General features: G+C 50.4%; 1 protein-coding gene across 2 annotated transcripts in view; it reads right to left on the bottom strand.

The window, feature by feature from the left end:
* Window positions 1-4,396: 4,396 nt before the first annotated feature.
* The window catches only part of DGAT2 (diacylglycerol O-acyltransferase 2), a 32,416-nt gene continuing 14,582 nt past the window's right edge, over window positions 4,397-22,230 (bottom strand). For both annotated transcript variants that reach the window (XM_081062982.1, XM_081062981.1), the window contains exons 2-8: window positions 21,332-21,460; window positions 16,176-16,283; window positions 15,722-15,792; window positions 9,516-9,720; window positions 8,744-8,918; window positions 7,283-7,485; window positions 4,397-5,595 (exon numbers count right to left, since the gene is read on the bottom strand). In XM_081062982.1, coding sequence (XP_080919108.1) covers window positions 5,441-5,595; window positions 7,283-7,485; window positions 8,744-8,918; window positions 9,516-9,720; window positions 15,722-15,792; window positions 16,176-16,283; window positions 21,332-21,460 — 1,046 coding nt within the window. In that variant the 3' untranslated portion in view covers window positions 4,397-5,440. The remainder of the gene's footprint in view (window positions 5,596-7,282; window positions 7,486-8,743; window positions 8,919-9,515; window positions 9,721-15,721; window positions 15,793-16,175; window positions 16,284-21,331; window positions 21,461-22,230) is intronic.

Raw genomic sequence — 22,230 nt, 5'->3', positions numbered from 1 at the left:
GGAGTACAGCGCTAGGAACAGAGACAGTAGAAATGTAACAGCTGAGTGTGATGTCAGAGGGGTAAGTAGATTGGGGGAGGAGGGGTATCACTTTGTGAGGGATATAAATGATAAATATCTAACTATTATATTGTTTTGTACACCTGAAACTAATAATAAAAAAAGAAAAAAAACTTGAGTGTTTAAAAATCCAACACTATTATGTCTACAAGAGACACACTTCATATTCAAAGACACAAATAGATTCAAAGGAAAGGGATAGAAAAACATATTCCATGCAAATAGTAGTAATCAAAAGAGAACTGGGGTGGCTATACTAATATAAGCTATGAAAAATCGATATTAAGACAAAAATTGTTACTAGAGACAAAGAACATTTTATAATGATAAAAGGGTGACTCCATCAAGAAGATATAACAGTTACAAACATATATGCACATACCAGTAGAATATGTGAAGCAAAAAGTATATGAAGCAAAACTTATAGAATTGAAAGGAAAAATAAAAAATTCAACAATAATAGTTGGAGAATTCAATACCCCATTTTCAATAATGGTTAGAATGACTATGCAGAAGATCAACAAGGAAACAGAAGACTTGAACAACACTATAAACCAAGTTGACATAAAAGACTTCTACATCAATAAAAGTCCAATAACAAGAGCAGAATACATAGTTTTCTCAAATGCACATGGAACGTTTTTTAGGATAAACCATATATTAGGTCATAAAAGAAGTTTCAATAAATAAAAAGAGATTGAAATCATACAAAGTATATTTTATAACCATAATGAAAAGAAATTAGAAATAAATGACAAAAGGAAATTTGGGAGAATAGCAAACATGTGGAAATTAAGCAACTACTCTTAAGTAACCAAAGGGTCAATGAAGATATCAGAACAGAAATTAGAAAAACTTTGAGATGCATGAAACAAAAACACAACACACCAAAACTATGGGATGAACTAAAGCAATTCATAGAGGGAATCTTTTACATATAAACACCTATATTAAAATTGAAAAAAAGAGCTCAAATTAATAACCTAACCTTCTACTTTAAAAATAGAGCAAACTAACCCAAAGCAAGGATGAAGATAGTAAAAACCAAGCACAAATAAATGATATCAAGAATAGAAAAATAACAGGCAAAATTAATAAAATCAAAGTTGGCTCTTGGAAAAGATCAATTAAACTGACAAATCTTTAGCTAGACAATCAAGAAAAAAAAAGAGAGAAGCCTCTAATTACTAAAATCAGAACTGAAAGAAGGGACATCATTACCAGCCTTATAAAGGATTATAATGGAGTACTATGAACAACTGTGTACCCAAAAATTAGATTATCAAACAAAATGGACAAATTTCTAGAAACACACCAACTACCAAAAGTGATTCAAGAACAAATAGAAAATCTAAGTAGACCTATAATACGTACAGTTTGAATTAGTAATACAAAACTTTTCACAAAGAGAAGACCAGACTCAGATGGCTTTGTGTTTAAATTTTACCAAATATTTAAAGAAAAATTAACACTAATCCTTCAAATACTCTTTCCAGGATAGAAGTAAAGACTTCCCAAATCATTCTATGAGGCCAGAATGATCATGATACTAAAATCAGGCAAAGACAAGAAAACTACAGACCAATATCCCTTACCTATTATGAATACAGACATAAAAATCCTCAACAAAATACTAGTAAAATACAAGTGAATCAATCCAAACATATGAAAAGGATTTACACATGATCAACTGGGATTTTACTAAGAATGCAAGGTTGGTTTAACATGTATAAATCCATTAATGTAATATATTACCAAACTAAAGGACATAAACCATATGATCGTCTCAGTAGATGCAGAAAAAGTATCTGACAAAATCTAACATCCTTTCATGATAAAAATGCTCCAAAAACTAAGAATGTAATAAAACTTTCACAATCTAACAAAGATTTACAACACCCCACAGCTAACATAGTTAATGGTGAAAGACTAAAAGCTTTCTCCACTAAAGATCAGTAATAAGACAGGGACATCTGCTCTTCCCTCTTCTATTTAACATTGTATTGGAAGTTCTACCTAGGGCAAATAGGCAAGAAAAAGAAACAAAGGCATCAGATGGAAAATAAGAAGTAAAACTATTTCTGTTCACACATTATATGATTTTGTATACAGAAAACCCTAAATAATCCACAAAGACACCATTAGAACTAATAAACGAGTTCCAAAAAGTTGCAAGATACAAGATCAACATGCAAAAACAGATTGTATTTCTATACATTTCTGCCTCCCTTATTACATTACAAACACCTAAGAACAAGTGACATTCACTTTGGAAGCCACTCATTCCCTGTCAAGAGGAGGCAGGCAATAAATGTTCATTTGCGTTGTGATTAGAGTCAAGTCACTGGGCCTGTTGTCGTTTCCTAGATTAAGAGTTGCTGTAGATGAATGCTAAATTCCTGTCTAGCTCTGAGTTTTTGTGAGTCTGTGATTTTACTATCTCTAGCTTTGAGCCCAGGTTAGCAGCTAGATAAATGTCAAAATGTGAAAAAGCTTATTTACAGTGGCCAAGACATGGAAACCAAAATTTCCTTTGCTAGATGAATGGATAAAGAAGTTGTGGTAAAAAAAAAAAAAGAAGTTGTGGTATATATTCACAATGGAATACTATTCGGTGATAAGAAAAGATAAAATGGCACCATTTGTGACAACGTGGATGGAAATTAAGATTATAATGCTGAGCGAAATAAGTCAGACAGAAAAAGAAGAGAACCACATGATTTCACTGATATATAAAACTGAAAACAACAAAAGAACAAGACAAAGAAATGAAGGAACAAAACTCATAGACATAGACAATAATTTAGGGGTTACCAGAGGGTAAAGGGGGAGGAGGGCTATAGACGAGGGTAAACGGGGTCAAATATATGGTGATGGAAGAACTGACTCTGGGTGGTGAACATACAATGTGAGATATAGATAATGTATTACAGAATTGTACACCTGAAATCTGTGTAACTTTACTAACAATTGTCACCCCAATAAACTTAAAAAAAAAAAGTGAAAAAGCTGTGTCACTTGCCTCAGAAGTAGCTTCAGTGCCCCCTAGTGGCCATGTCTGGGAACCACAAGCAGAATCACGGAATTGATGACGGTTAGGCTAAGATTGCAGCTCCACCCCGACCAAAGGCAGAAGTAAAGGTTCCCGTTCCCTATCCCAAAGCAACAACTCCCAATCCAAAGCAATTTTACAGCATTTGCCCAGAGTTCCCCCACCTACTCCCACCCACCCCACTCTGCCCCACAGCTTAGAGTGGGGCTGGCCTCTGCTCTGCACAGGCTGCTGCTGGACAAACATTTCCCCGGGTGAGGTGACTCCCCCAGGATTTGGGGCCTGGTTATTGTCGCTGTCCTTAGGCACAAATGGCGGAGTTCCCTAGTACACAGTAGGTATTCAGTCTTCACAAGCTTAATGCTGAGAATAATGGTCTATGTTTGTGGGGTGGCCTAGGTTAGGGCCAGGGCTTAGCCTGGACCCAGAGGCTAAGGGTCACAGCTAGCCTCAGGCTGGGGCTGGTGGAGCTGAGACTCATCAGATAACAGGTATTTCCTCCATCCTAAAAGAAGCATCTGTCCTCTGACCTGAGCTCTGTGGCCTGAGGCCTGCCCGGTGCCACACATCCAGCCACTGTTGGCCCCTCTAGGGCACCTGTTCTCTCTGTGCTGCTCGCTCTCCTGCTCACTTGAGAAACTGAAGAAGCCAGCTCCCTGCCCTTCCAAGAGAAGTCCCCCCACCCCCAACAGACCTCTCTGCTGCCACTTCTTGGTCATTCAAATCGGCAACGCTGTCTCCTCCCTCTGCACTTGCTGCTCTGTCCAACTCCCTCCTGGCAACTTTCCAGTCACCTTTCTAGTCCCAGCTCAGGCCTCAAGGTCCCACGTTCTCTGGCTCATCTTGTTTACTCTCTCTGATGGAGCCAGCTGCCATGCTGTGAGCTACCCTATGGAGAGGCCCATCAGGCAAGGAACTGAGAGTGGCCGTCGTCAACAGCCAGTGAGGAAGTGAATCCTGCCATCAACGACACAAATGACCTTCGAAGTGGATTCTCCCCCAGTTGAGCCGTGAGATACTGTAGCCTGTGAGAGTCCCTGAAGCAGAGGGCCCAGCTAAGCCATACCTCGACTACTGACCCCCAGAAACTGTGGACACGGTGTTGTTTGAAGCCACTAAGTGTTGGAGTAAGTTGTTACACAGCAACACATAACTAATGTAACACACAGCGCCATGTGGGCCAACGGAGCAGGCGGAAAGGCAAGGGCTTGGCAGATAGCCTGGCTGGGGCCGTGATCTTTCCAAGCGTCAGGGGCAAGATGCAGACGTAGCACCAGCAAGAACTCATAGAGGACATTCCTTTTTATTTACTTGTTTAGGAATATACAAAAGTCTGACATGGTACAATGATCTCATCAAGAGAAAACAGAACACAAAGAGGAAGGGCTGGGTTTCGACCCTGGCCCCCACTTTCTCAGAAAGGCACACATGAGTGAGGCTTGGCTTTGGGGGCCTGTCCTGGAACCAGTCTGCTGCTCAGAAGGTGAGGCCCCTCTATGAACAGGAAGTGGGACCCCTTCCTCACACCCACACGTGGGGGTATAGGTTAAGCAAACCGAGGCCACTAGGAAGTATGGGATTCAGGCCAAGGCGGGGTTGGTGCTGGGTCCATGTCAGCGCTCCCTGAAGAAAACCAGTCCCTCCAATCAGAATGTGGCGGCTGGATAGTCCACGAGATGCGTCTGGGACAGCCCTGCTCCCCAGCACGGGACCGTCACCAACCCCATCGTCACTCTGGAGGCCAGTCAGTCCAGGCTCAGATCTGAAAGACTGCGAGTGTGGGCAGTGACTGAAAGGAGAATCACGCTGGAACAGTCCAGATGCTCATCACTGCACTCTTCAAAATGGGGACAACTGTGCCCTCGAGTCTTCCCCTTGGCAAGAGGGACTAGTCCTGCAGTCAAGACAAGGTAGCTGGGAATAGAGGTGTTTGTATGAGAAGCGGCTTCAGCCCCTCATCCTCCAGAGGCAAAGAGCAAATAATACAACTGGCCTGAGTCACTAATGGCGGTCTTTCTTCCCCAATTCACCAGGACTGAGTTTTCTCTGTCCTTTTGGGAAGGGAAGAAGAGGGGCTGGTTGAGAAACCATACAGGCCCAGATGTAATAGCCACCACCGAGAACAGGACAAACTGGAAGGGAAAGAGCTTGAAAGAGTCACTTTTTCCTTCTTAGAAAAGACCTAACATTGTCATGGTTTAACAAAATTATTATAATTTCTTTTAAATAACCCACAGACACCCATGACGCTTCCAAATTTACAGAACAAAAAGCACCCGAGAACTTGGTAGAAAACAATCTGCAGTAGCAGCTGAGCTGAGGGCTGGCTCAGTTCACCTCCAGGACCTCGGTCTCCGGGAGGCCGAACTTGGTCTTGTGTTTGTCGAAGAGCTTCACCAGGGCCTCCATGTACATGGCGTGGTACAGGTCGATGTCCTGCTGGGTCGGGTGCTCCAGCTTGGGGATGGTGATGGGCTCACCCACTGCAGGGATGGGGCAGAGGCCTCTGGTTAGTCAGTGTCACTCAGCCCAGCCTCCCTGGCATCCCTCATAATGTTGATGGCAGCCACCCTGTTCTACGTGCCACCCATGTGCCAGCAGCTCTGCTGAATGTGCTCGTCTCAGGTTGTGGCTTTTACAGAGGAGAAGACGGAGGCCCAGGGGCATGGGAAGGGACCTGCCCAAGGACACAGAGCCACTAAGCAGCGGGTTGGATGAAAACAGGCTGCACCCACTGCACTCAGCTGGGAGGGAGCTCCTGCAAGAGCTGTGGGTCAGGCCACGGCTCCGCTTCTGCCCTGCTCTGGGAAAGGCACTTTGCCTCTCTGAGCCTTAGTTTCCTCACCTGTCACACAAGGACCCTTCCTCATAGGACTTGGCTAAGGATTCTATGAAATACATGACATACTTTGAGAGGGGAGGTAAGGGCAGGAGCGGGAGAAGGAGGCCAACATTCATACTTCTGTGCATTGTTTTATTTCCTAAATCCTGTTTCATCTCTATACCCAACTCACCACGAATTTCCGTCAAAGACAGTTCTGAGATTTCTCCCAAGTTCACTGCACTTTTCTTCCATCTCTGCTGCCATTGCTTCAGTCTAAGCCACTGGCTACCACAAAAGCCTCCGGACTGCTCTTGTGGCTTCCATTTTTGCCCTTTCTAGCCCATTTTCTATTCAGCAGCCCCAAGGATCACTTTCAAATGCAAATCTGAACCTCCCCTCCCCAAAACCCTCAAGCAGCTTTCCACTTTTAAGGTGAAGAGCAAATTCCTTCACACTGTCCACAGGACCCTCCCTGGCCAGCCACCCCTGAGCATGAAAATGTCCCTGCTGCCTCGGGGAGATCAGAGCTGGTGTGAAATTTGTATACAACAAAAGTCAAGAGTGAGTCTGGGTCACGTGACCCAAAATGCAGGAAGTTGGTCTCTGTGTAAAGTACAAAGCAAAACACCTGGCCCTGATAATTCAAAGTATCTATGTGAGCTTCGGCCCCTAAAAGTCCATGGTTTGTGGCCCACTTGCTCCTGTGTGAACCATTAACACACACACACACACACACACACACACACACACACACACACACACAAAGAGATAATCCTTTGGAATCCTCTAAATTGTCTCAAATAAACCCAAAACAACATAGCCGAGAGCCAAGTGCAGCCAGTTTTTTTGCTACACATCTCACAGGCCTATGCTCCAGTCACATTGATTTCTTTCTGTTTCTTGAAAATCTCCAGTTTTGCTGCGGGAACTTCACTTAGGCTATGGTTTCTGACAAAAACTCTCTCCCTTCACCTCTTTTGCTGGATAATTCCTATTCAGCTAACAGTGTAAGAATCACCTCCTTCTCGGGGTCCACTATGACCCCCAAAGCACCCTTCATATGCCCCTCATCCCGTCAGTGTTTGCTGTGACAGGGTCTTTCCTGACAGCCTCCTGGGCCCTGCAAACACAGAACCGCTGGGTCTTCTTTGCTTACCTAGCACAGCTTGGCGCACAGTAATGGCTCTATCACCCATCTCCATCCCCCTGCCAATCATCCCCAACATGTGCTCGTGGTTTAGAGCATGGACATCAGAGCTGAGTGGCCTCTGGATTTCAATCCTAACTCTACTACTAACGAGCTGTATGGCACCCCGAGTTCAGGGTGTGCAAGCAGGGGGGCTCACCGACAGTGGTGATGGGCTTGGAGTAGGGCACCAGCCCCCAGGTGTCGGATGAGAAGAGGCCTCGGCCATGGAAGATACATGGGGCAAAGCCGATGTACTTCTGGAACTTCTTCTGGACCCATCGGCCCCAGGAGCCCTCCTCAAAGATCACTTGCTTGTAGACCTCATTCTCCCCAAAGGAGTAGGTAGGAACCAGGTCGGCTCTGGGAGGGAGAAGCCGGGGTCTGTCACCCCCCATCGCTGGCTTTGGGTCCTCCTGGCAGCCAGAAGTCCTGGTCGCCAGCCAAGCTCCCCTCCCCCAGGGCTGTACCAGAACCACCCGGGGGATCCCAAATCACGCGTCCCCTCACTACCAGGGTAAGATGGGCCTTCTGCCCGCCCCGCCCCCCATTAGTGACTGGGGAGCATGTTAGGGCTTTGGGACAACCAGGCAAAGGAAAGGCTGAGGGCCCTGCTTTCAAATCCCTCTTCTTTCTCATCCTTCCTCCGCGGGGAAGTTCTCCTTGCCCCACCCCCAGCCTACACCTCTCTCAGTTCCGTGTCACAGCCCTCAGCATGCTGAGCTGTCACTGTCCCTTCTCACTTCCCCTAACCCTGAACATAGGGACTGGGTGTGATTTGATGGCTGGGCCCCAAAGTGCAGCGTCTTCTGAAGGTCCTGAGGAGACAGAAAGGAGGGCTGGGGGGTGGGGCGAGACAGTCGGCGCCATCCCTAACTTGTGTGTGACTGCAGACTGCATCCTCTCCCACACCAGCCACACCACTACTGGAGGGCCATCACCCCAGGGCCCTCCTCCTGGGTCGCACAGAGCCCAGATGTGGGAAGAAACAGTGGGCCTGGAGTCCTAAGAGCTTGGCTCTGCATTTTACAGTGTGGCCCTGACAGGGTCGCTTAGTCTCAGTTTTCTCAAATGGAAAATGGGGATGTCACCACCCACAGGACTTGCGTGGCATCAAAGAAGACTTAGAAGTGCATGTGCTTTGTCAAATGAAATGTGGCTCAACAGGTGGCTACACAGAATGTGCCTCTGGTTTTCTAGAAAAGGTCACAGAAATCCAAGCTGCCCAGTTCTTCCCCACTTGTTCTCAGTGTCACTCCTCCGGGACGCCTTTCTTGATCCATGCCATGCCATCCTCCTTCCTGGTCTCTTGCTCTCCTAGCAAGAGAGCATAATCCTGGACACGGCATAATCCTGCATGTGAGTCTGGCTTCTCAGCCCACCTGCGAGGGCCAGGCTGCATCTGTGCCCCACGCAGACACGCAGGCTCCCCTGGGCCAAACTTGGCCTGAACCTGTGGGCTCCAACCACCCCTACCCCACAGGATGGGGAACTCCCTTCTGTGCCTTCCTGGAGTCTAGGCCCTGCCTGCGGGAGCCAAGGGACTGCTGCCCTGGGCAAAGCAAAGCTTCGGAGGCGTGTCTGTGCACATGCATGCGCGCATGTGCGGCGAGGTGCTTACCCGTGACGCAGGGCCAGTTTCACAAAGCCCTTCCGGTTACGCAGGGTGACTGCATTCTTGCCAGGCCTAGAACTCAGGGACTCGGCTGCACCCCCTACTACGATGATAATGGCATTGCCACTCCCATTCTTTGAAAGTAAGTAGTCTATGGTGTCCCGGTTCACAGGGCAGATGCCTGGGGGAGGACGAGGCACACAGTCAGGGCTGCCCACGGATACCCGCCCTACCCCTGAACACGTATACAAAGCAAGAGCCCTGGACTTGGGTCCAGACCTAACCCAGCCACTTAGAAGATGCATGGTCCCTGCATAAGCTGTTCTTTTTCTGAATCTTGGCTTACTTATCTGTAAAACGGGGATAACAATACAAGGTTGTTTAGGGAACTTATTCATTGAGAAAATACTCCCTGAGGTCTTAACTCTACCAGGCCGGTGCCAGGTTCTGGGGACCCTAGTGAATCGGGCCGGTGGGTGTCACAGGCAGGGGGATAATGACAGAGCCACGGACAACAATCAGGTTGTACAGAGGAAACGGAGTGAGAGAAGCTTCTGAGGGAAGATGTTACCCCAGTTGAATCCTGACGGCCATATGAACAGCTCTCTTGTTCAGCCCTGACCCACCGTGTCAGAGGCAGGCTGCAGCTGTTAGCACAGGACCAGTCACCGCAGCACGGTATATTCCTGGCTTCCTAACCTCTGTCACCTGGCTCGATGGAGAGGCTGAGGGCCCTGACAGTGGAACCCAGCAAGGACAGGCAGAGGTGAATTCTCACCTCCAGACATCAGGTACTCCCTCAGCACTGGCATCCGGAAGTTGCCAGCCAATGTAGCCAGGTAGGGCCTTATGCCAGGGAACTTCTTGCTCACTTCCGTGGCCTCTGTGCTGAAGTTGCAGAAGGCGCCCAGGCCCATGATGCCGTGGGGGTGGTATCCAAAGATATAGTTCCTTGTGGTCAGCAGGTTGTGTGTCTTCACCAGCTGCAGGGAAAACTTTGGATGAGAGGAAAGTGGCCAGAGAGGGGTGCTGGGGCACGCCCAGAAGTAGGGGCGGCGCTGAGTATGCCACACCCCCTGGCACTCTGGGACGGAAGGACTGGCGTCACTCACATCACTGGGGCCACAACACCTGGTGCTCAGCAGTCACCATTTGGACTATAAAAGTCCCTGTGAAGAGTGAGGGAACTTTCTCCCGCCAAACACACCGGGTCCTCTTGTTCACATTCTGCCAGCCTCCTGCCTTCCCTCCCTCAGGGCCCATCCTCCTCACCACAGCCAGAGTGACTGTTCTAAAACCCAGTGCAACCCCTGTCACTCTCCAGCTCCCATCAGGGTCAAGTCCAAGTCTCTTAGTCTGGCTAGAGTAGGGACAGTGCAGCTGGCCTGAACGGAAACTTCCTTGCAGGCAGCCAGGTTCAGCTCGGGTTCTGAGGCAGGAAGGACAAGGGTAAGCAACAGACCTTGTGCCAGCCGCAGTGGGGGCGGGGGAGGTCAGCTGGATAGCCGGGCAGCTGACCTGTGGTACTATCAACAAAGCTGTCCCGGGATGCTCTAAAGAATGATTGGCTTCCTCAGGGCCCACCCCTGGCCCTGGGGCCATCGGCTTGGAGGAGGGAGGAATGGTGCAAAATTTCCCTAAAACCTAAGCAACAAGAGGCTCTGCTTCACAACACACACAGGCCTTGTGTTACAGGCCCTGTCTCACAACAAACACAGTGGGGGTGGAAGGTGTTTGGAGGGGTGGAGAGTACCCGTATTTTGCTCAGAAACATCACTTTTTCTTTTCTGATTACAAAAATAATGAAAAATCAGAGAAGTTTCAAAACACAGGCAAGTAAAAACAAAAGCACCTGTCATACCTCCATTCAGCTAAGCCACTCTGACATGCTGAGTCTTTTTTCTACTCAAATATACACGTTTTTAAACACACACACATACTCACACACACACAAAATTGAAGTAATATGGTTGATACCATTTTTATGTAATTTCCTACCCAGCATATCTTATCTATTTTTCCTTGTCAGAATTCCTCAGTAACATGTCTTCTTGGGGCCGTATTATCCTATCGCTACGCTACACGTAATAGATCTATAATCAAACCTCAACTGGTAGACCTTTCAAAAGCTTCCAGAATTTTCCTCAAAAACAGTGCTTCCATGAATACCTTCTTTTTATCCACATCTGATTATTTTCTTGAGACAAACTTCTAGAAATACAGTTCCTGAGTCAAAGGACATGAACATTTTGGTCCTGTGGACTGCCCTGCCTCTCCAGAGAGGTGGCACTGATGGCACTGCTACCCGCAGAGCTTGAAAGTGCCCACTTCCAAGCACTGGTGCCAGCTGGAAGCAGAGTCCCTGGCCAGCGGCGAAATATCAAGAACCTGGGTTTTCCATGACTCCAAATTTGAGAACCTCCTAGGTAAGGGAAAGACCTTATGCCCAGTTTCGGGGGAGGGGGTGGTGGTGGTAGGCCTTGGGAAAACTGAAATCTAAATCTTCAGGTAAGGAAGGCTGGAGGAGGGTGGAAGCCAGGTTGGCTGGCACCATTCACTGCCAGTACGTGTAAGGGTGAGCAAGACTCCCCTGCATTTTACCCCGTTGCTTGGGGCATTCTTACTCTTTCTTCCAATCTGCCTTTGGCAAACAGATTAAAGCTGCTCAAAAACCCAACCAACTCTTAGCTGGAACTCCACAAACAGGGAACAGGTGCAGCTTAATCCACGGCTAGTGGGTTGGGAGCAGTGAGGGCATCAAATGGGAGCCCAGCTTTATGAGCTCTGCAAGGTGGTTGTTCTGAGGTTTTGCCTCCTAAAGAACAGGCCAGCCCACCACGTTAGCTCTCAGTAAAGCTAGAATGAAAAAGCAGCATGTACCCGTTTCCACGAAAAAGGAAGGTGCTGACATTAAGAGCCGAGGCAGCCAGTACCATACTGGAAATTTGTTCCTAAGCGGGTGGCTGGGCCTGGGAGCCCAAAGTACAGAATGGGTCAGAAGAGCCGTTATCTAGGCCATTCCTTTCATTACAAGGTGGAAACTGAGGCCTGGAGAAAGGAGTTGCTGCTTTCCTGGAGGCCACGGTGAAACACCCTCCACCTTTAACGAGTCGATCCAGCTGTGCTTTTCCTGGGACCTGGTTGTAGATGTGTCACCTGGTAGAACCCTAGCTGGCTCTTTAAATCATTTCCTGCTCCCCAAGCCTCTGTCTGGTGGAACATTCAGGTAAATGACGTGCCCTGGGGCACAGTGCAGGTTAATGGCTCTTGGTACAGTACCTAGAAGAAGTTGGCGCAGCTTTGATTTGTTTTTGTGCCATGCTTCCCTCCCCCTAGGACTGAACAGAGTGTCCATTCCAGAGGGACGAGGAAGAACACTGCTGATGAAGGCTCTGTTGACATGACTGCCATGTGTCTGTCCCCCGATTGCTTCCTATGATAAAGTCTCAGTCCAAGGGGGTGGCCAGGCCTGCCTGCTGGCTCACGTGGGCCTGGAACACATTCCTGGCAAGTCACGCCTCACAGACTGCCTCCCAGGGCAGGAAAGGTGCTCAGATAGGCCTGTGCCACCCTGGCACCATCCAGAGGGAAACTCAGAACCAGAGAACAGAGATTCGCCTGAGCTCACATAGCAGGGCACGGTGGAAGAGGAACGCAGGAGAGAGAACCTGGGCCCTGAAGCAGGCAGGCTGGGTTCCTATGCCAGCCCTGACACTGACATGTTTTGTGACCTTAGGATAGTCTCTTCTCTCTGTGAAACGAGACAGATGGATGATTCTAAGCTCCTGGAGCCTCCCCTCGTCTCCTCTCCAAAGAGCCTCAGGAAGCGGGGACCCAGGGACTGCTCACTCCTCCCCCAGGAAGCCAGCAGTCCTGGTGGCTGCTGCTCACACAGGAGCTGCACCTTTGCTGGAAGAAGGGTGCTCTCTGGGCCAGCTGAGCTGCTCTGATGGCAAAGAGCCACGAGCTTCCCCAAGAAGGGAGAGGGGGAGGTGTGGGTAAGTGGTGCAGATCACTACACAACCATTGGCGAGAGGCTGGGAAAAGGCACGAGACAAGAGCGTCACACATGGCTCCACAGAACATCAGCCCTGAGGTCAAGTCACCAAGGCCCAGATCTCTCTCAGGAGAGAGGAGCCTGAGACCCCAAGGGGCAGGAGCTTGGCCTAAGTCACCGGCAGGCAAGAGCAGAGCCCAGGTTTGACATGCTGGCCTGCCTCAGGCCATGTGGCTTTGGTCCTGGAGCCCAGGGGACCGCCCAGGGCCAGCTCACGTGTATCTTATGGCTCCAACTCCCAGCCCACTTCTTGGAACAGAGGTGTGATCAGGGACTCTAGACTTTGTTTGGTTCTTCTGGGAGAGCAAAGATCAGTGAGGAAGGGCATGTGCCTGGCCTAGTTCTGATCAAGTCCTCAGGTCACCCTCTTCTGGGTAGAGGGGCCTATTGGCCTTGAGAGGGCTTCCTGAGGGGCCGGCTACTCTGAACACTGGGGCCTGGCCCCTTAGGCGACAGCCCCAGGTGGGACAGGGTCCATCCACAATCCCTCACAATTGACCATAACTTACCACTTTCTATCATATGAACAGTTCTGTTTTGCACATGAGGCTAATTAGGCTCAGTGAGCTTGAGAAAGTGTGCCTGTGGCCCCATGGGCAGAAAGTGACAAAGTCTAGCAGGATCCATTAGATAGTGAGCCCGCCTGAGGGTAGGGACAAGGGCTGACTGTCATGTGTCCCCATACCCAGCACCCTGCACAGGGAACAAAAATTACTGGTTGGTGAACAGAGTGACAGAACAGGAACTCGACCCAGGTCTTTACCAGCAAAGGAGAGAGAGGGAGACCCAGGAAGTGGGGCTCAATCCAATGGGGGGAAATCCAGGACTCAATCTTTCCCAGAGAAACAGGCAGTGGGAATTCAATGGGAAAGAATCCAGGGCCCGGCTTCTAGTACTAACGCTGGCATGGGCTCATTGTGCAACCTGGACCCGTGCCCCTCTTTGGGACTGACTGTTTCTTCACCTCCCAAAGAGGGAGCTTTATGATGTAAAGAGAGGGCTGGGTCCTATGATGCAACATCCTTCTAGCAACAACAGCCTTGAATTCCTTGCAACCAGAGAGATGGAGTCAGGGAAAAGGAGGAGCACCGACCCCAGAGGTCCTGGAAAACGTGGGCTCAGGCTGGAGTGGGCAAAGGGAGCTGGCCCTGGGGCCACCCCACAACACCGGGCGCAGTGGAGGAACGTGGTGTGGGGTCACCCAGCCGCCGCCCCCAGGCAGCCCACCAGCAAGTCTCAGTCACTGGCTCACAACAGCAAACACACAGCGCCCTGTGTCAGGCACACTTTCACACTCACACACGCTGCCACTACTGCTCTTCAGACTCCCCTGCCTCCTGCTGGGTGACCTCAGCAGCTCGGGTGTGCCAGGGCTGGGGTACACAGTGACCCTGGCCAGACAGGCCTTTCCCCTACAGGGAACACCTTCGGGATTCTGCCAGTTATCCCCAATCCAGCAGCATCGCCCACGTGCCCCGGGGCCCAGATGCCCCTGCCTTGCCAACCCTGCTTGCAGACCACAGGCAGGCGGACAGAGATGAGATTGAGAGCCAGACCACACCACCGTTTATCCTGTCAGGACCTGGAGGTGGGCCCCAGAGACGACAGGTTGCTCAGAGGACGAGTGTAAGGGTCCCAGAGAAGCCAGCGGTGCAACAGGGAGGAAACCCAGAGACCAGCTTGGTCTAAACTTGCTTCATGTGGAAAAACTACACCCTGGAAGGGACGGTGCCTCACCCAGGGTCATACTGGGCTTCTTCTGCCTCTGTCCTCCAAGCCTGAGGGAAGGCTGAGTGCCTGCTCAAGCTTATTTCCCACGTCTCTGCTGCACACAGAGGAAGCATGCAGAGGTGGGAAGAGCCCAGACTTTGAGGCAAGAACAGCAATTGGAATCTTGGCTCCAGGCCTCACGAGCCTCAGTCAGCTTTGCTCGTCTGACCTGCAGCTTCCTTTTTTGCAAGAAAGAGGTAACGTGAAGACCCCTTACAAGGTGCTGTGAGTCACAGGAGACTCCTTGGGGAAAGATGCTGGCTCCTAGGGTGCTCCCAATAAATAGAGATCCTCCGTCTGCACTCCACAGGCTTCCTCTCAAACCCGGTGCCTATGCTCTCATTGTTTTCCCTGCCTCTTCAAGTGCTGCTTATCCTTAGGACGCAGTTCTAGGAGCAGCTACTCCAGAAGCCTTCCTCAAGCCCTTCAGCAACTGGGGTCTCACTCTTCCTTCACTCCCCATCAACTTTCCTGGGCCCTCATTCCCATGGTCATGACCCCCAGCAACCCACACGTGACTGGCTGAGAGAAGTGGTATTTCTGTTAAGAGCTTGAAAAGGAAAGAAAGCCCCGCATAGCACATTGCTATGCTTGGTGCAGTGATATCCTCAGTTCAGGCCAGATGAACTTGGACTACTTTTGTTATGCTCTTGATTAATTACCTCCATTTTAAGTTATGCCTTTAATATTCACTGAAAGGCAGACAAACAATGGCCATAATATCTGCTATTATACCTGCTCTTTATATCACACAAGAGCTCAGTGCCCGAAACATCTTTTAGATCCAAATGCTACAATGAATCTTGTTTCCCCAAACAAAGCCCAACAATTATGTTTCCCATTTTCCTTGGCTGCCGGGAAGCTCAAAGCTAATGATAAAGCTCAACCACCGCCAGTTTGTTGACCGTTATGGCTGAAATACTAGCATTTTTCCCCCCTAGTCTTGATTTTTCTTTTTACCTGGTATGGCATTATATGGATCCTAAACTGCTCAAATCCGGCATAAAGTGGTGGAGAGTATGCACTGCTGCTCATAGTGGGAGATGTCGCATGGTTCAACTTAGCACATGTGGTCACTACGGATGGGTAGGTTACAGCTGAAGTTCAGATTTCCCATCCATTCCCACCCTCCCAAGATAATACCCACAAGTCTTTACCTGGATGGGAAAGTAGTCTCGAAAGTAGCGCCACACAGCCCAATTTCGGACCCATTCTGACCTTCTGCCACCTGCCAGAGGACAAAACACAGTGTTGGGAAGGAGCGGGAGTCAGGGAGGGCGACATTTGTGTAAGGCAGACAAGACGGAACCAATGAAAGCCTGAGGCAGGCGACTGTCCCCCTAGGCAGCACCTCCCCTTCCCACTGGGCCCCTTTCCATGTTTGCCCCTCATCTTATGCAAACCCTTGACTGAGTGTAAGCCCCTATGAGGACCAGGATGGTGTCCTTTGAGGAGCTTTTAACTGCCAACCCCCAAACCACACCCTGGCTAGTCTGATGCTTTTCATATAGTAGGTGTTAAGGAAAAAGGAGCAGCCTTTGAAACCTCAGCTTGTGCAGGAGGGAGGGTTCCTTGGGAGTGGGGGTGGGGCCAGGAGATCCACGCCCTTACCTTTCTTGGGTGTGTTCCAGTCAAACACCAGCCACGTGAAGTAGAGCACAGCGATGAGCCAGCAGTCGGTGCAGAATATGTACATGAGGATGACACTGCAGGTCACTCCTGGTGGGCAGGCAGATGATTACAGGTCAGGCCCAGTCCTCCCTGGGCAGGCCTCACTCTCCTCTCTGGGCAAAGGCTCACGCAGTGATGGAGTGAGCGTTTACTGCGGCACTAAGCTAGGAACAGCCGGGGCCGTGAGCACAGCCTGGCGAGGAGCATGCTCATGGGGACACGAGCCTCATTGCCTAGACTGACGGACTATTCTGGTGTCAAATGGTCCATGAGCTCCAGGGTGCCTGGGCAATCACACCAGAGTGAGTGAACTTCAGCTTCTTGTGAAGCTGCCCTTCGAGCTGTTCTTTCTGTCCCCTCCTTGCACGTTCTCCTCAACCCAGTGCCCAGCACAGTTACCGTGGACAAGGGGAGGGACCTACTAAGTGAATCCATGTCCCAGGACGTGGGCCGAGCTGAGCCACTGTCTGAAATGTGAAGCCAGTGACTTTTATACCATGTTAGAGATGACAACACTGAAGTTCTAGGAGAGGGTAACTTGCCCAAGCTCACCCAGCAGGACAGGGGCAGAACCAGAATTCAAACCATAATCTGCACCAGGCTTTAGAAATTCATCGAAAGTCAGAAGCGCCAGGCTGCCCCTGGAGGGACGTGGGAGAGGAGGCTTCCTGCCCTAGGAGGAGGGCTGGCCACTTCCTACATCACAGGGAGTCAGGCAGTCCCAGGCCAAAGCCTGGAGCCCATCAGCCCCCCCTCAGAAGCCCAAGCAGGACACTGAGGAGACTCCCTGGGGCCGGCTTTCATGTGGTCACGTTGCTCTGGGCCCGTGGGCCATGATGTTGAATAACCTGGCACAGAGAGGAAGGACGGTGCATGCCAAGCCTCGTTTACCTCATGACTCGACCCTACATGCCCTCATCAGGGCTTCTACCCAGTGTTTCCCCAGCCTTCAAGGCCTAGCGCAGACACCATCTCTTCCAGAACTGTCTTCCATTATGATGCTATCCTCCCATACAGATCTCTCAGCTCTGGATTCTCCACATCGAGGGGGTGGGGGGTGGGCACGTCTTCTTCGCTCAGCACAAGGCCAGGGGCAGCCGGTACTCATGCTTGGTGGGAGCATGGCCTCCATCCAGCACCCTCTCCACCGCCCAGGGAGGGACGCCAACCCTTGCTGTACGCCCACCCTCTGCTGGGCACTGCCACTGGTCAGGAGCACTCTAGGGCTGCCTAGCTCTGGATCCCACACTCCTCTTCCCACCATGTCTGAGCCTCCTCTGGTTTCCTGAGGAAGAAGGGAGGGTCAGCACAGGCTCTCCACGAGTCCAAGGGCAGGAAAACGTCACTCCTTTGTCATCCACAATCCAGTCCTGTTCTAGACTCATGACTTAGCCTCTCCCTAATGTAGCTAAAAATGGTAGAACTACGTAGGGAGGGGCAGTGAACACCCAGTAACCAGGCGTCCAGTTTTTCAGGACCAGCTTAGGAGTGTGACATCACAGACGGGGAAGACGAGTTTCTAGGGAGGCACCTGCAGCCTCCCAAACTCCGGGAAAGGCGACTTGAAGCACTTGAGGCAACTGGGTGAATGGCGACGTCTAAGTTAAAGCCACTTATGAAGTCATTCACACTGTTGAGCAGTTTGCCTCTGGTCCCCTTTCTCAGGCCTGGAAAAGGGCCACGTTATCCCCCTAGATTCCACAGGTATCCAAGCTCCTTCAGAAAACAGATGGAAGCTCCAGGTGGGCCTGGCGGACCTGTGAGGTTCAGGCCAGGGTCGGAGCAGCCTGGAAACCCAGCTGCCATCAACCCCCTAACTCTCCCGAGGGGTCGAGGGCCCAGAGGGGCTGAGCCCACTGCCTACGTGTCTGGGTTTTCTAGAAAGGTGGGAATCCCGACCCACCATCCTCCCTCTGGTGCTAAGGCATCCTGGATAGGGGACAAGAGAACAAACAGATGGAGAGTCCAAAGACTGCATTCTAGCTCCAGACTCTCCGCCCAGAGGGCTCACTCCCCTAACCCCTGTGTGTCCACAGCCCCTCTCCCACAGCACTCATCTGTTGTCATTATCTGCCTCCCCCATCAGACTCCTCCCAGCAGACAGCCCTTCAGCCACCGAGCTCCTTGGGAGTTGGAACTGGGTCAGGTTAACCTCTGCAGCCCCAGTAACCAACAACGGAAAGGTCGATTGAGCAAAAAGTGATCTCAACCCACCAAATGACTTCCCTTTCTCAGAGCCTAATCCCAGCCCTCCTCTGAACAATGGGCTCCTTGCTCCACCCAGCTAGGTCTGGTTGGTAGTGAGCTGGAAACTGCTTAAGGGCCCTGCTGGCTCCACGTGTGGAAGGCTGGGGACCAGCTACAAAATCACCACGTCCTCCCCACACAGCATGATGAGGCTGGTGGCCCTGAGGCCCGTGAGCAGGGCAGCCTGTGACTGCTCCATGGCAGCGTGGCAGCAGAGGGCCCTGTGGAGAGCACGGACATGCTCTTCCATGAAGCCCTGGCCTTGCTGTTCACTGGCCACGGCCCGGCCCTGACCCTCAATTTCCTTACAGGGTGTTGGGAAGATTACACGTGACGATATGTGAAGAGGACTTCACACACAGTTAAGTGTCCAATCAAAAGATACATGGCCTTGGATGAAAACAAAAATGACATTTTCATTTTTACCCATTTCTCCTGGAAATTTAGTATTTCCTTCATTTACAAGTGTTAAGGACCACAGTAGTATTAGCAGTACTATGATACCAATAGGAAACAAAGGTGTTTTCATGTTACATTTTAGAGCAGTTGCAGATACTTTGAAAAATCATTTCTTCTCATCACTACTTAAGAATTATAGTAATGATTATACCTGCTTCTAAATCTTTTTTTAACTCTAATGATAAAAAGCAGGTGTGACTACATATCTAATTTGATTTCTTAATGTATGCATATTTATATTTCAATATAAATGAAATATAGTATTACACTTTGTATTACACATTTGAAAACACTGAGAAAGGTTTATAGCCATTATCAAAAGGCTAGAGGGGTCCACGTTAGAAAAGCGGTGAGTCTCTTTGTTCCAGAGGGAGGCTGATGGGGCCACAGAAGCCTTTGCAGCACAAGGGGAGCCTCTGCCAACATATTTGGGTGGCAGCAGGAGGGAGTGGCTGGGATACTCTGGGCAATAATTAGCAGCAGCTCAGCAGACCTGCTTGTCCAATCAGGCGTGGCTCCCACCTACATGAGGGTTTTAGGAAGATGCTGGGCTGGTTTCTGGGCTGTGGTTGGGCTTGATGGACCATTAACCTACAGCTCGGGGCCAGTGCCTATCATGTGCTGCATGGGTTGAGGTTCTACCAGCTGCTTAGCTCCCTATCAATCAAGCTCTGACTCACTAAGGCAGAGAGAGTGGTGGCTTCTTGGTGCAAATGGGGACGAAGGGAGTTGGTGCAGCAGACAAGGCAGGGGTCAGGGAGGCTGGAATCCACTGGGTCTTTTCTTGGTCCCACTACTTCTTTCTCCTGTGATTCTGGGCAAGGCTCTGCCCCCATTCGGCCCCTGCTTCCTATCTGAAAATGGAGGAATTACACTGTGCTCTCTACTCCAGGATTCTAATAAGTGGCCAAATGCAGGCTGACTTGGGGGTCTGAGCCCCTAGGGAGCAGTTTAATTTGCTCTGTTCCCCAGACCAGTGCTTATCTTGCTGAAGTCACGTGTCCATAAGAATCTGATGACAGCAATTGCCTTTTACCCCAGGAAAATGTACACATACTCTCATACTCATACATATAATTTCGCACTGAACTTTAGGGGTTCATGGACCCGTTCAAGCCTGCTCTTGGGCCTAGAGATGAAGACTGGTTATTTCATACCAGGTCCAGTAATTCTGGGCTCCCCAGGAAGGTGGGCTCCCTGGTGAGTGCTCTGGGCTTCCACTCAAATCCCAGCTCTGTGTTTAATGAGCTTCAGTTTCACTGAACCTTCGTGAGTTTCCATTTCCTCACCTGTGAAGTGGGAAGTCAAGGAAAGACATGGCAAGTGCCTGGTACACTGTGGGGACTTGACAAATAGCACCCCTATCCCATCCTCTGCCCTGCATGGGGCAGGAGGGGCAGCACGGAGCTGCCCCGGAAATGCGGTCTCAGAGGCCCCCATGCACATTGGAAGGATGGCTGCTCAGCACTGAAAGGTAATTCCTGATAACCCCCGTCAGCCTGGGCAGTCCTGTAGAGTGGGTCACCCAGAGGGACTCGCCCGCAGTCCTTGGAATGTACTCTATGCTGCTCTGCAGCAGGTTTGCCTGCCCGGATGTGTTGGGGAAGCCACTTATTACACTGGGGACACGGGCCTGGGAAAGACGAGAGGCTGCTAGGAGAGCAGGGGTGGCCCCAGGCACGGGCCCTTTCCTCCTCCCACAGAACCCATGAAGTCCTGCCCCTGGTCTGGGAGTGAGGGCACCAACCAGGACCTGCAGAAGCGGCCACCAAAGCACTGATCCGGGAGGGGTTGAGAAAGAGGAGGGAGCCAGCGTGAAATGGGCCAGGGAAGCAGCTGTGAATGGTGGACCACCCAGTGCTACCCACTCTCATTCCTTACCTTCACTTTCCCCAAAAGCCATGTGAAGTAGAAGACATTTTCCTCATGTTCAAAATGAGGAAACTAACTTTCAGAGCACTCAAGGAACCTGAGTAAGGGCGCAGAGCTTGTTTGTGGCAGAGGCAGGACTCAAACGTGGCACCGCAGTACCCTAAGGCAAAGCAACGTACCTACTAGCGATATTTGTTGGTGGGCAGGGTGGCATGTGGGAAAAGCATAGGCTTTGGGGTCTTACAGACCTGAATTCAAATCTGTGTGACTTTGGACAAATTACTCACCTTCTCTGAGACTTGGGTTTCCCATCTATAAGACGGGAATCATACCACCACCTCCCACTGAAGCTCACTGAGTCCTCAGGCATGCCTAGCAGTAGAGCACTTGACTGGGGACCCAAAAGGTGGTATGTAGAAAGATGTGCTTACCCCTACCCCGGCAGGGCAGAGGTCCTGCTCTAACCTCTGTTGGGGAGGTGGCCCCGGCCTGCCCTCGCCCACTAAGCCCCAGCTTACCCAGCACGAGGAAGGACAGGACCCATTGTAGCACCGAGATGACCTGTAGCTGCTTTTCCACTTTGGACCTATTGAGCCAAGTGACGGAGAAGAGGTCCTGGAGGGCAGAGAGGATGCTGGAGCCCGTGCCTGCAACAGAGGGGAGATGTCAGCTGGCTGCCACCTTTCCCTGCAGCCTCAGACACCCCTACACAACCCTCCTCCCACAGGCGCCTTCCTAGATGTGAGAGGAGCACGGGCCACAAAATCAAACAGACCTGGGTTCAAACCCCAGCCCTGTCACCCAGTAGCTTTATAATTCTGGGCTGTTCACATGCCTCTCTGTGCCCCCGTTTCTATACATATACTCAGTGGGAATGGTGTCCCCTTAAAGGGTTATTTTGGAGACCAAATTAAGTCTCTAAAGAGGCTAGGGGGAGGCACTCGTATCTGCCAGTTCTCTTCCCTCCCTTCCTCACAAACTGCGGTCCTTATCCTTTATCTGGATCTAGCACAAATATTTAATCTTTGCTCTCTGTGTCCGTGAGGCCAAGGACACAGGTTCAACATCCAATGTGCAATGTTTTTTTCTCCAAACGTACTTTGAGCATGCCCCCTCCCTGCCCACCCCCCTCACCCCCAGGGCTCATCCTCTTTCCCAGTGAGCCGAGACCTCCTGCCTCCAACCCCCAACACCATCAATGCCACCAACACTAGCACCTTAGAGGGATTTACACTTTCAACTTCATCTCAGTGCCCAAAGCTTGGGGGCTTCAGGCAGCCTGGGACACTGATGGCTGCGACGATGCTTGCTACCAAGCCAGTGCCACGCCTGGAAGTTAGGACCAGACGTGCTCACTCAGTTGGCTCTGTGACTGTGCCCCCAGGATGACAACCCAGACTCCGGCAGCTGACGGGCA

This window comes from Rhinolophus hipposideros, assembly GCF_964194185.1.
Source record: "Rhinolophus hipposideros genome assembly, chromosome: 10".
Lineage (NCBI taxonomy): Eukaryota > Metazoa > Chordata > Mammalia > Chiroptera > Rhinolophidae > Rhinolophus > Rhinolophus hipposideros.
This window is presented reverse-complemented; position numbering and strand designations above follow the sequence as displayed.